This window comes from Scyliorhinus torazame, chromosome 8 (assembly GCF_047496885.1).
Source record: "Scyliorhinus torazame isolate Kashiwa2021f chromosome 8, sScyTor2.1, whole genome shotgun sequence".
In the NCBI taxonomy this organism is placed as follows: domain Eukaryota; kingdom Metazoa; phylum Chordata; class Chondrichthyes; order Carcharhiniformes; family Scyliorhinidae; genus Scyliorhinus; species Scyliorhinus torazame.
The window spans coordinates 169,748,764-169,761,900 of record NC_092714.1 but is presented as its reverse complement, the minus strand read 5'-3'; the positions used below and the strand labels follow the sequence as shown (position 1 = coordinate 169,761,900).

At 43.8% G+C, this 13,137-nt stretch overlaps 1 protein-coding gene across 4 annotated transcripts in view; it reads right to left on the bottom strand.

Moving 5' to 3' along the window:
- tpx2 (TPX2 microtubule nucleation factor) overlaps positions 1-13,137 on the bottom strand; it is a 76,895-nt gene that overhangs the window by 25,693 nt on the left and 38,065 nt on the right. For all 4 annotated transcript variants that reach the window (XM_072514505.1, XM_072514506.1, XM_072514507.1 and 1 more), the window contains 3 exons: positions 10,343-10,479; positions 7,192-7,349; positions 5,311-5,470 (listed from right to left, as the gene is read on the bottom strand). In XM_072514505.1, coding sequence (XP_072370606.1) covers positions 5,311-5,470; positions 7,192-7,349; positions 10,343-10,479 — 455 coding nt within the window. The remainder of the gene's footprint in view (positions 1-5,310; positions 5,471-7,191; positions 7,350-10,342; positions 10,480-13,137) is intronic.

The window sequence follows — 13,137 nt, the reverse complement described above, 5'->3', positions numbered from 1 at the left end:
GCCGTTGGCAATGATCTTTTCGTCCTCACTGTCAACAGGGGTGGTACCAGGGGATTGGAGAGTGGCGAATGTCGTGCCCCTGTTCAAAAAAGGGACTAGGGATAACCCTGGGAATTACAGGCCAGTTAGTCTTACTTCGGTGGTAGGCAAAGTAATGGAAAGGGTACTGAAGGATAGGATTTCTGAGCATCTGGAAAGACACTGCTTGATTAGGGATAGTCAGCACTGATTTGTGAGGGGTAGGTCTTGCCTTACAAGTCTTATTGAATTCTTTGAGGAGGTGACCAAGCATGTGGATGAAGGTAAAGCAGTGGATGTAGTGTACATGGATTTTAGTAAGGCATTTGATAAAGTTCCCCATGGTAGGCTTATGCAGAAAGTAAGGAGGCATGGGATAGTGGGAAATTTGGCCAGTTGGATCACGAACTGGCTAACCGATAGAAGTCAGAGTGGTGGTGGATGGCAAATATTCAGCCTGGATCCCAGTTAGCAGTGGCGTACCGCAGGGATCAGTTCTGGGTCCTCTGCTGTTTGTGATTTTCATTAATGACTTGGATGAGGGAGTTGAAGGGTGGGTCAGTAAATTTGCAGACGATACGAAGATTGGTGGAATTGTGGATAGTAAGGAGGGCTGTTGTCGGCTGCAAAGAGACATAGATAGGATGCAGAGTTGGGCTGAGAAGTGGCAGATGGAGTTTAACCCTGAAAAGTGTGAGGTTGTCCATTTTGGAAGGACAAATATGAATGCGGAATACAGGGTTAACGGTAGAGTTCTTGGCAATGTGGAGGAGCAGAGAGATCTTGGGGTCTATGTTCATACATCTTTGAAAGTTGCCACTCAAGTGGATAGAGCTGTGAAGAAGGCCTGTGGTGTGCTCGCGTTCATTAACAGAGGGATTGAATTTAAGAGCCGTGAGGTGATGATGCAGCTGTACAAAACTTTGGTAAGGCCACATTTGGAGTACTGTGTACAGTTCTGGGCGCCTCATTTTAGGAAGGATGTGGAAGCTTTGGAAAAGGTGCAAAGGAGATTTACCAGGATGTTGCCTGGAATGGAGAGTAGGTCTTACGAGGAAAGGTTGAGGGTGCTAGGCCTTTTCTCATTAGAACGGAGAAGGATGAGGGGGCGACTTGATGGAGGTTTATAAGATGATCAGGGGAATAGATAGAGTAGACAGTCAGAGACTTTTTCCCCGGGTGGAACAAACTATTACAAGGGGACATAAATTTAAGGTGAAAGGTGGAAGATATAGGAGGGATATCAGAGGTAGGTTCTTTACCCAGAGAGTAGTGGGGGCATGGAATGCACTGCCTGTGGAAGTAGTTGAGTCAGAAACATTAGGGACCTTCAAGCAGCTATTGGATAGGTACATGGATTACGGTAAAATTATATAGTGTAGATTTATTTGTTCTTGAGGGCAGCACGGTAGCATAGTGGATAGCACAATTGCTTCACAGATCCATGGTCCCAGGTTCGATTCCGGCTTGGGTCACTGTCTGTGCAGAGTCTGCACGTCCTCCCCGTGTCTGCGTGGGTTTCCTCCGGGTGCTCCGGTTTCCTCCCACAGTCCAAAGATGTGCGGGTTCGGTGAATTGGCCAATGATAAATTGCCCTTAGTGTTGGGTGGAGGTGTTGAGTTTGGGTAGGGTGCTCTTTCCAAGAGCCGGTGCAGACTCAATGGGCCGAATGGCCTCCTTCTGCACTGTAAATTCAATGATAATCTATGATTAATCTAGGACAAAGGTTCGGCACAACATCGTGGGCCGAAGGGCCTGTTCTGTGCTGTATTTTCTATGTTCTATTGTACAAGTTCTGTATTATGTTGGATTGATATGTTTATGTTTTGTTCTGTTCCTTCTCTTTTTCTTTTCTGTTCCGGGGGGGGGGGGGGGGGGGGGGGGGGGGGGGGGGGGCGGATTGGTTGAAAGTTTTTGTTGGAAAAACTTTGAATAAACATTTTTTTTTTTTTTTTTTATAAAAAGAGTTAAGTAATGCATTAAGAGACATTGCAATTAGTTGTCTCATTTAGTTTAAGTATCCAATGCTTGACACTGATATGTAAAGGGGCTTCAGGTGGCCCTTGTGTCAGGTGGTGTGTTGTTAGAGTTTTGTGCAGAGGCTGTGGAAGTGAAATAAATGGTGTTTCGTGAAAAGGAACAGGACAATTGACTCTTCATACAACAGTAACTAAAACGTACAACAGTGGAAGTGATGAAGGGGCGGAAACTGGAAACGAAGTTGATGAATTTTTCCAGATATGGACAAGAGCGTGAAGTGGCACCAAAATAGTCATCAATGTATCGGTAAAGGAGTTGTGGGAGGGGGCCCGGGTAGGCCTGGAACAAGGAATGTTCCACATACCCCATAAAAAGGAAAGCGTAGCTAGGACCCATGCATATTCGCATTGGTTCAGATGAAGCCACTTTCCAAAATGGTGCTTCGAAAATGTGTTCCTTCTTCCTCAAGCGTGATTTCCCACCTACAGTTGTGGACAGGGCCCTCAACAGTGTGGCCCATCTCCCACGCCATTACCCTCACCCCCTCCCCAAACAAGGTCCCTCGTTCACACATTTCATCCCACCAGCCTCTGTATGCAAAGCATAATCCTCCGCCAACTCCAGTGCGATTCCACCACCACACACATTTTCCCTTCACTCCGTCAGCATTCCGCAGAAACTGTTCCCTCAGAGATAATCTAGTTCACTCCTCCACCATACCCAATACCGTCACCCATGGCACCTTCCCTGTAATCGCAGAAGTGTAACACCTGCCCCTTTACCTCTTCCATGCTTAACTCCCAGGCCCAAAACAGTAATTCCAGGTTAAGCAGCGTTTCACTTGCATCTTTTCCAATTTGGTCTATTGCATTTGTTGCTCCCAATGTGGTCTCCTCTATATCAGAGAGACCAAACACAGACTGGGCGATCGCTTTGCTGAGCATCTTCGGTCTGTGCACATTCAGGACCCTGACCTTCCCGTTGCTTGCCATTTTAACAAAAGACCCTGCTCCCATGCCCACATGCCTGTCCTTGGCCTGCTGCAATGTTCCAGTGAAGCTCATTGTAAACTGGAGAAACAACATCTCATATTCCAGTAGGCAAGCAATAGTCTCAACAACGAATTCAACAACTTCAGATGATTAGCTCTACCCCACTTCGACCCATTTGTTTTCATCCCATACCCCACCTCGACCCATTTGTTTTCAACCCATTTCATGTTAACTGTCTTTTATCGTTTCTTTCTTTCTGGTCTTTCATAATGTATATTTAAACCCACCCCCCCCCCCCCCCCAAAATAGTTTCCACCTTTCCTTACCCCTTCCCCCACATCAACAGTTCACTGCTGTTTGGCCTTTCACATCTTTTGCGCTCTCTGGGGACTGCCATGAGCACTCTTTCCCCTTGGTTTCTGTAGCCATTAACACCTGGTTTCCCTGGGTTTCTGTGGCTATGACTCATCTTTTTTCCTCACTCCACTGTATAAATATTTCCCACTTTCTCGGTCTGTTAGCTTTGACAAAGTCATCGGACTCAAAACGTCAGCTCTCTTCTCTCCCTACAGATGCTGCCAGACCCGCTGAGATTTTCCAGCATTTTCTCTTTCGTTTCAGATTCCAGCATCCGCAGTAATTTGCTTTTATTGTAAAAACAAAACAGCATCAGTGACCTTTGTGCAAGATCTTGGTTCAGTCTCATTCTAGCCCTCTGTGGTGGTGGTGGTTGGTTGGGGGGGGGGGGGGGGGGGGGGAAATAGAGGCTCAAAAGAGGGAAATCAATAATTAGTGATATATTGCTTAGAAATTACTTAGATTGATCAGTGATAGTCAGCATGGTTTGGTTAGGGGAAGATCATGTCTTACTAACGTATCAAATTATATGAGAAGTAACAAGGAAGTTTGAAGAGTGTAGAGCAGTGGATAAATTTAGTACGGTTGGATCTAAAATTGCTCAGTGATGGGGAATGGGTTGATGGATGTTTTGTGAATTCTGCAGAGCTTAGTGTTGTTTATACTAATGATTTGGAATAGGAGAGGCATGAAATTTGCAGGTGAGAAATTTGGTTGCATAATTGATATTGAAGGATAGCAGTGGTCTTCACAATTAAAGTAGCAGTTTGATTGGATGGACAGATAATGGCAAAACATTTATATATTTGCTTCAATCACTCCTTGTGGCAAGTTCCATATCCTCACCAATCTTAGGATCAAAAGTTTCTTCCGAATACCCCACCAACTTCCTTGGCAACTCATATTGACAGCCACTAGTTATGCTCTTCCACACAAGAAACGCTCTTTGCACTCTTAAAATCTAAATCCTTCATAATTTTAAAGGCCATGAATTTCACATACATCTTCTCTGCATCCTTTCCCAGATTCTCTCTAGCCTTTTAAAAAGATGGTTTGTGATATAAACCTTCTATCAACCTTACCCCTCGACAGTGAACATAGAACATAGAACAATACAGCGCAGTACAGGCCCTTCGGCCCACGATGTTGCACCGAAACAAAAGCCATCTAACCTACACTATGCCATTATCATCCATATGTTTATCCAATAAACTTTTAAATGCCCTCAGTGGTGTGGTGATCCTCCGGTTAAACCACCACCAGTCAGTTCTTCCCCTCAAAATGGGAAAGCAGCCTATGGTCATCTGGGACTATGGCAATTTTACAGTCTCACATTTAACTGTAAATGTCATTCGCCATTATGCCAAGTTTAGGATTGTCCTCCTGTAATTTGATACAGTCCTCCTTAGTATTAGCCATCACCCCATTTTCCATGCCATTTAGTGCCATTCAAAAATGCAAAGATTGTGTTTTAAAGCAATTGTGAACAGCAGTGGTCCCAACACGGATGCCAGTAGAAAATCACTTTTCACCTTCTGACACCGAATGACTACCCTTTACTCCCCCTCTGCTGTGTCTTGGAACCAGCTTGAAATCCATTCTACCATTTGTCAGAGAATGCAGAATCAGGGGACCTTGTTCATTAATCTACTATGGGGTAGTTTATCAAAGGCCTTTTCAAAGTAGCAATAATTACATATCCTGAAATACCATTGTCTATTCGGTTACCTCTTTAAAAACGTTCAACGCTATGCTGTTAAATCTGATGTACAACTACCTGTTCCAAGAGATTGATGTGCTTTTAGTATAATTTCTCACCACAGAAGCTGATCTTGCAGAAAATCTAATTCTAAACTGGATGATCCACCCAACGGTCCTTTCATCCCCCCAGATTATTTCAACTCAAACGATGACAATATTCATCTATATATCTGGGTGAAGACAGAAGTAAATACCAGATTACCTTCCTCAACCTGATAACGTGATGGCGTGCGACAATGAAATGCCTCCACTTGCTGTGCCAGAGAAACATATCCTTCGGTACCCGTAGCCTCATGCTTCCTTTTGTTCCCATGAGAGAGTTTGAAAGGCTTCGGTACTGTAGTTCCTTTGTGTCCACGTGTCTGTGCAGCAAGCAGTCAGTATTATTGAAAGCAAATAATGAATTATTATAAATGTAGAAAATTAATGTACATGAATGTGTCTCAAACTGGATCGATTCTTGATCAAAATGAAAAAGACAGACTTGCATTTAAATAGCATCTTTCACAACCAGAGGACATCCTAAGGCAATTTACAGCCATTTTTGAAGTGTAGTCACGGTTATAACATAGGGAACTGCAGCCAATTTGCACTCAGGTGATTATGACCAAATACATACTTTTGTGATGTTGACCAAAGGATAAGTATTAGCCAGGACATTCATCCCCTCTGCTTGAAATAGTACCATGATATTTTTAGAACTACCGAAGGGATAGATGGGGCGCTGGATCAAAGACAGCACAGTATTGAGGAGCGCTGTCGTGGAGTATCAACCTTGATTTTTTTTTTTTTATTTAAAAAATTATTATAATAAACGCTCAAAATTCTGACTCCGAGGCAGGAGTGCTCAAACTGAGACACCAGTGATTGGGCATACTGAAAGCAAAGCAAATAGTTTAGTAGTACAGGACTTTGAGTATTGCTGAGACATATCAAAGCCTTTCCCCCCCCATACTCGTACAGCATAAATTGCTGTTGTCCCCTTACAGTGGCAGTCTTGCAAAGTTTCCAGAGGAACCCAAGCTTCAAAGTGAATGGGCTAGAGCATGGCAGATGGGATGCAATGTTAGGTGCAAAGTTATTCACTTTAGGTGCAAAGTTATTTACTTTGATAGAGAAAACTAGCAGCAGGGAAGTGAGTATGGCCAAAGAAATCTGGATATCCAGTTTCATGAGTCACTAAAGGCTAGCATAGGAAGACAATAGCCTTCATCACCAGGGGATTCGAGTACGAGTAAAGATGTTGGTTCTGGGATTAGGAAGGCCAACTAGGGAGCACGGTGGCACAGTGGTTAGCAATGTTGCCTCACGGCACCGAGGTCCTAGGTTCGATCCTGGCTCTGGGTCACTGTGTGGAGTTTGCACATTCTCCCCGTGTTTGCGTGGGTTTCGCCCCCCACAACCCAAAGATGTGCAGGGTAGTTGGATTGGCCACACTAAATTGCCCCTTAATTGGAATAAATGAATTGGGTACTCTAAAATTTATTTTTAGAAAAAAGGTCAAAACATTTCATGGACAATTTGCAATGATGAGTTCTGGACATGGGCAGCATGGTGGTAGTGGTTAGCACTGCTGCCTCACAGCACAAGGGACCCAGGTTGAATCCCAGCCTTGGGTGACTGCACCTGTGGAGTTTACACTTCTCCATGTCTGCCACGGTTTCCTCCAGGTGCTTCGGTTTCCTCCCACAGTCCAAAGATGTGCAGGCTAGGTGGTTTGGCCATGCTAAATTGCCAAAGATCTGTAGGTTAGGTTGGGTTATGGGGATAGGGCCTAGGTAGGGTATTCTTTCAGAGGGTCGATGCAGACTCGATGAGCCAAATGGCCTCGCTTCTGCACTCAATTTTCCGATTCTAAAATCTAACAGGGCAAGAGAGAAAAACTAGTGGCTCATGAAGGATTTAGTGGTTGACCATTTATTGCAAGTTAAGTGCAAGCGATTTTTAAAAAATATTGAAACATTAGCGGTAACAAGTGGGTATGGTGTTGAAAAATAAATCAGTCTAATATTTCCGTTCCCTGTGCGTTCACTGCAATACTCCGCTTGATTAACAGATTTAGAGGCAATCACAATCTACTCACAGGAAACTGCTGAGGTTTACGGAGTTCATTGGTGAAGTTTACTTCCTTGTACACTTTGGCCACTTGAGTTTCACCATGTGCTTTAATGCGCTCATCTGTGTGGAACTTGATATCCATTGGTTTTGTGGGTGGGATGTGTGTTCTTTTCATATTCTGACCTGAAATTTACAGATCAAAGTTAAAACTATTGAATTAACCCTCCTTTAGGAAACAGGGCACTGCGGTTAAACAACAGATATAATTTTGAGAATTTGCCATTTAAAGTCCTGTAAAGAGAAACACTGTTAAAAGCACAGAAAACAGTTTTACCATAGGACTAACTGAAGAAGCTGACATAAAAAAGGGTATACTTACAGAAGAAAGCAAAAAAAGGTAGCACAAATAGTTCTCAGTTTTAGCGGTTGTTAATGTCCCGTTCCATCAGCCTATACAAGTAATGGTTATATTTCACTTCATTTCGGGTGGCACAGTGGTTAGCACTGCTGCCTACGGCACTGAGGAACCGGATTCAATCCCAGCCCCTGGTCACTGTGTGGAGTTTGCACATTCTTCCTGTGTCTGCGTGGATTTCACCCCCACAATCCATAGATGTGCAGGTTAGGTGGATTGCCTCGCAATTGGAAAATAATTGGGTACTCTTTTTTTCCTTCAAATTTCACTTCACCTCCAAACTGCAAAACAGCCCGAAAGGTTTCTGCGCAAGTTGGTCTTTAAAAAGATGCCTTTGTAGCCATGCAAAATAATTTAAAGGGACCAGGCACTTTACCCACCCCAAAAAAAATTAAGGGTACACTGCAATCTACTCCTTAATGTAGCTGAACAGTCACTCCAATCACCCTACAATGTTACGACAAAAAACTGCTTTGAATATTTGAATTAATGTGGAGATGCCAGCATTGGACTGGGGTGGGCACAGTAAGACATCTTACAACACCATGTTTTAATCATCTTTATTGTCACAAGTAGGCTTACATTAACACTGCAATGAAGTTACTTGAAAAGCCCCTGGTCGCCACATTCCAGCACCTGTTCGGGTACACCGAGGGAGAATTCAGAATGTCCAATTCACCTAACAAGCACATCTTTCGGGACTTGTGGGAGGAAACCGGAGCAAACCCACACACACATGTGGAGAACGTGCAGACTCCACACAGTGATCGAAGCCGGGAATTGAACCCTTGAACCTGGAGCTGTGAAGCAACAGTGCTATCCATTGTGGTACCATGAAGTCAAACAGGTTTCTTTGGAATCACTAGCAGCTAGTGGTTCCAATGAAACCTGTTGGACGTTAAACTGGTGTTGTAAGACCTTACTATTTGAATTAAGCAACAGGTGCAAACCCAATGACCATAAGGAGCAGAATTAAGCCATTCAATCATGACTGATATGTTTCTCATCCCCATTCTTCTGCCTTCTCCCCATAACCCCCGATACCCTTATTTAAAAATTTTTTTTTTTGTGTACCCAATTATTTCTTTTCCAAGGGGCAATTTAGCATGGCCAATCCACCTAACCTGCACATCTTTGGGCTGTGGGGATGAAACCCACGCAGACATGGGGAGAACGTGCAAACAACATACGGACAGTGACCCAGGGCTGGGATTCAAACCTGGGTTTTCAGTGCCATAGTCCCAGTGCTAACCACTGTGCAATATGCCACCCTCCGATCCCCTTATCAATCAAGAACCTATCTCTATCTTAAAGACACAGCGATTTGGCCTCCACAGCATTCTACGGCAAAGAGCTCCACAGATTCACCACCCTCTGGCTGAAGAAATTCCTCCTCATCTGTTTTAAAGGATCGTCCCTTCAATCGGAGGCTGTGCACTCAGGTTCTAGTTTTTCCTACCAGTGGAAACATCCTCTCCACATCCACTCTATCCAGGCCTCTCAGTATCCCACCAAGTTTTACTAAGAACCCCCTCATCCTTCTAAACTCCAGAGTACAGACCCATAGTCCTCAACCGCTCCTCATATGACGAGGTCTTCATTCCCCAGAATCATTCTTGTAAACCTCCTCTGGGCCCTTTCCAAGGCCAGCACGTCCTTCCTTAAAAAAGGGGCCCACAATTGCTTGCAATACTCCAAATAGGGTCTGACCAAATCCTTCTCCAACCTCAGAACTACAACACTGCTCTTGCATTCTAGCCGTATCGACACAAATGTTCAGTGCAGTTGCCTTCTGAACTGCCGATTGAACATGCATGTTAACAAAGGAAGAAAAGTACAACTCAGGAACAGGCCCTTCAGCCCTCCAAGTCTGCGCCGACCATACTGTTTGTCTAACCTAAATCCTCCTACACTTCCAAGGGTCTGTCTCCCTCTATTCCCATATTATTCATGTATTTGTCAAGACGCCCCTTAAACGTCACTATTGTACCTGCTTCCGCCACCTCCTCTGGCAGCGGGTTCCAGGCACACACCTGCTTTGCAAAAAAACTCAACCTTAAGAGCTTAAGAGAATCTTGAACTAGGAAGGAAAGGGACCACGTGGTTCACTGGATACCATGTTCATCAATTCTTATGGATGTCATCCGTCAAGGGCCCAGGTTCAATCCCAGTCCCGGGTCACTGTCCGTGTGGAGTTTGCACATCCCTTGTCTGCATGGGTCTCATCCCCACAACCCAAAAAGATGTGCAGGGTAAAAATAGCCCTTTAATTTGGGGGGGGGGGGGGGGGGGGGGAGAATTGGGTATTGTAAATTTAAAAGAAAGAAAGCGCTTATGCATTAGAAGAATCTACAATGCTAGAACATTTGCTTGGTAATAGCAAATAGGTATAAGATCTTCTGTGTCGGTATAATTACTTTAACCTTCCCCAGTGATTCTGTTGATCAAGCCAGTGTGCTGACAAAAGCCAGAATGTTACAAATATGGTTTGTGCCAAGCTACCTAATCTCAGCAGGATAGGTAGTTAACATCATCATTTTTTTGGTCGCAAGAGGGAAAGGTTTATTCCAGATCACTGCGACATGAACCTGCTATTAACAAAGTGCACAAAGGGTGCGGGGTGGTCAGCTGTGCTGATTAGCTGTTTTTCGGCTCAGATATTTAGTGGCCAACTTGGATGTGTGTGGCACTTTACCTCAACCTCCAGGAGGAACAACAAAACAATTCTCTTTCCAACCTTCATTCTGTTGGCATATGGTACCTGCACCAGATATGGCCAGCTTCAGTGATTCCTCGTTAGCTTTCCTCTGCTCTGCCACTTCCTTCTGAAATTGCGCAATCTTTTCCATTTCCAACTCTTCTGTGCTTTTTCCCTTTGAACCCATATGTTGCTTCCTCCTACAGGGAAAAAAAGTAGAGAAATCAGAATAAATAATATTTTACAAATTCTCAGCTACGACTGAGAAAATTGTTTTAGAATCATATTTTACAAAGGAAACAAACCATATATTCAAACCCTGCAGCTTTAACAAGTCTTAATAGATTGGCTACAATTTGACCAGCCATTCCTTTCTACAAGAAAAAGTCTTCGTTACAAAGCAGGATAAAATGTTCTCATCACAGTATTCCAAAGAGACAGATCTTCTAACTTAATGAAATAAAGTTCAAGTCTGGCACGTGGTGACTGACACAATGTGGGGTGGGGAAGAGAAGCTACATGGAATTTGTAGCACATCGGCCACTCAGCGAATTATACTGCACACCCACTTTCTCATTCATGTACTCACCTTGCTTCCAACCAAATGTCGAGCAGAAGGGTAATAAACCTCCAGGGGCATTGTACATTTAAATACCTGTGCTCGGTTTCCTTCCTCTGCTATGCAAGATCTTTACTTGAAGTACTAGGCTAATTTACTCTATTCACAAATACACTACCCCTCACCACGCAGGGTCACCTGCTCCGCCGTGCTCTCAGGCTGGGGTTTATAGCAGGTGAAGCTCCTCCCAATTTGGGGCAGGAGGAAAAGAGAAAGAGATATCACCTGTACTCCAAAGGTGCAGATGGGAAACCGTATACAATAAAGGTTCACAAAGACTTTATGGTGAAACAGTTGAGGACCAGTGGAGAACCTGCCAAGTGATTTTTCACAGTGCTCAACAAAGATTTATACCAACAAAAAGGAAGGACGGTAAAAAGAGGGGAAATCGACCGTGGATATCTAAGGAAATAAGGGAGAGTATCAAATTGAAGGAAAAAACATACAAAGTAGCAAAGATCAGTGGGAGGCTAGAGGACTGGGAAATCTTTAGGGGGCAACAGAAAAGCTACTAAAAAAGCTATAAAGAGTAAGATAGATTATGAGAGTAAACTTGCTCAGAATATAAAAACAGATAGTAAAAGTTTCTACAAATATATAAAACATAAAAGAGTGGCTAAGGTAAATATTGGTCCTTTAGAGGATGAGAAGGGAGATTTAATAATGGGAGATGAGGAAATGGCTGAGGAACTGAACAGGTTTTTTGGGTCGGTCTTCACAATGGAAGACACAAATAACATGCCAGTCACTGATGGAAATGAGGCTATGACAGGTGAGGACCTTGAGAGGATTGTTATCACCAAGGAGGTAGTTATGGGCAAGCTAATGGGGCTAAAGGTAGACAAGTCTCCTGGATCTGATGGAATGCATCCCAGAGTGCTAAAAGAGATGGCTAGGGAAATTGCAAATGCACTAGTGATAATTTACCAAAATTCACTAGACTCTGGGGTGGTCCCGGCGGATTGGAAATTAGCAAACGTGACACCACTGTTTAAAAAAGGAGGTAGGCAGAAAGCGTTTAATTATAGGCCAGTGAGCTTAACTTCGGTAGTAGGGAAGATGCTGGAATCTATCATCAAGGAAGAAATAGCGAGGCATCTGGATGGAAATTGTCCCATTGGGCAGACGCAGCATGGGTTCATAAAGGGCAGGTCGTGCCTCACTAATTTAGTGGAATTTTTTGAGGACATTAACAGTGCGGTAGATAACGGGGAGCCAATGGATGTGGTATATCTGGATTTCCAGAAAGCCTTTGACAAGGTGCCACACAAAAGGTTGTTGCATAAGATAAAGATGCATGGCATTAAGGGGAAAGTAGGAGCATGGATAGAGGATTGGTTAATTAATAGAAAGCAAAGAGTGGGGATTAATGGGTGTTTCACTGGTTGGCAATCAGTAGCTAGTGGTGTCCCTCAGGGATCAGTGTTGGGCCCACAACTGTTCACAATTTACATAGATGATTTGGAGTTGGAGACCAAGGGCAATGTGTCCAAGTTTGCAGATGACACTAAGATGAATGGTAAAGCAAAAAGTGCAGAGGATACTGGAAGTCTGCAGAGGGATTTGGATAGGCTAAGTGAATGGGCTAGGGTCTGGCAGATGGAATACAATGTTGACAAATGTGAGGTTATCCATTTTGGTAGGAATAACAGCAAAAGGGATTATTATTTAAACGATAAAATATTAAAACATGCTGCTGTGCAGAGAGACCTGGGTGTGCTAGTGCATGAGTCGCAAAAAGTTGGTTTACAGGTGATTAAGGCGGCAAATTGAATTTTGTCCTTCATTGCTAGAGGGATGGAGTACAAGACTAGGGAGGTTATGCTGCAATTGTATAAGGTGTTAGTGAGGCCACACCTGGAGTATTGTGTTCAGTTTTGGTCTCCTTATTTGAGAAAGGACGTACTGGCACTGGAGGGTGTGCAGAGGAGATTCACTAGGTTAATCCCAGAGCTGAAGGGGTTGGATTAAGAGGAGAGGTTGAGTAGACTGGGACTGTACTCGTTGGAATTTAGAAGGATGAGGGGGGGGGATCTTATAGAAACATATAAGATTATGAAGGGAATAGATAGGATAGATGCGGGCAGGTTGTTTCCACTGGCGGGTGAAAGCAGAACTAGGGGGCACAGCCTCAAAATAAGGGGAAGTAGATTTAGGACTGAGTTTAGGAGGAACTTCTTCACCCAAAGTGTTGTGAATCTATGGAATTCCTTGCCCAGTGAAGCAGTAGAGGCTCCTT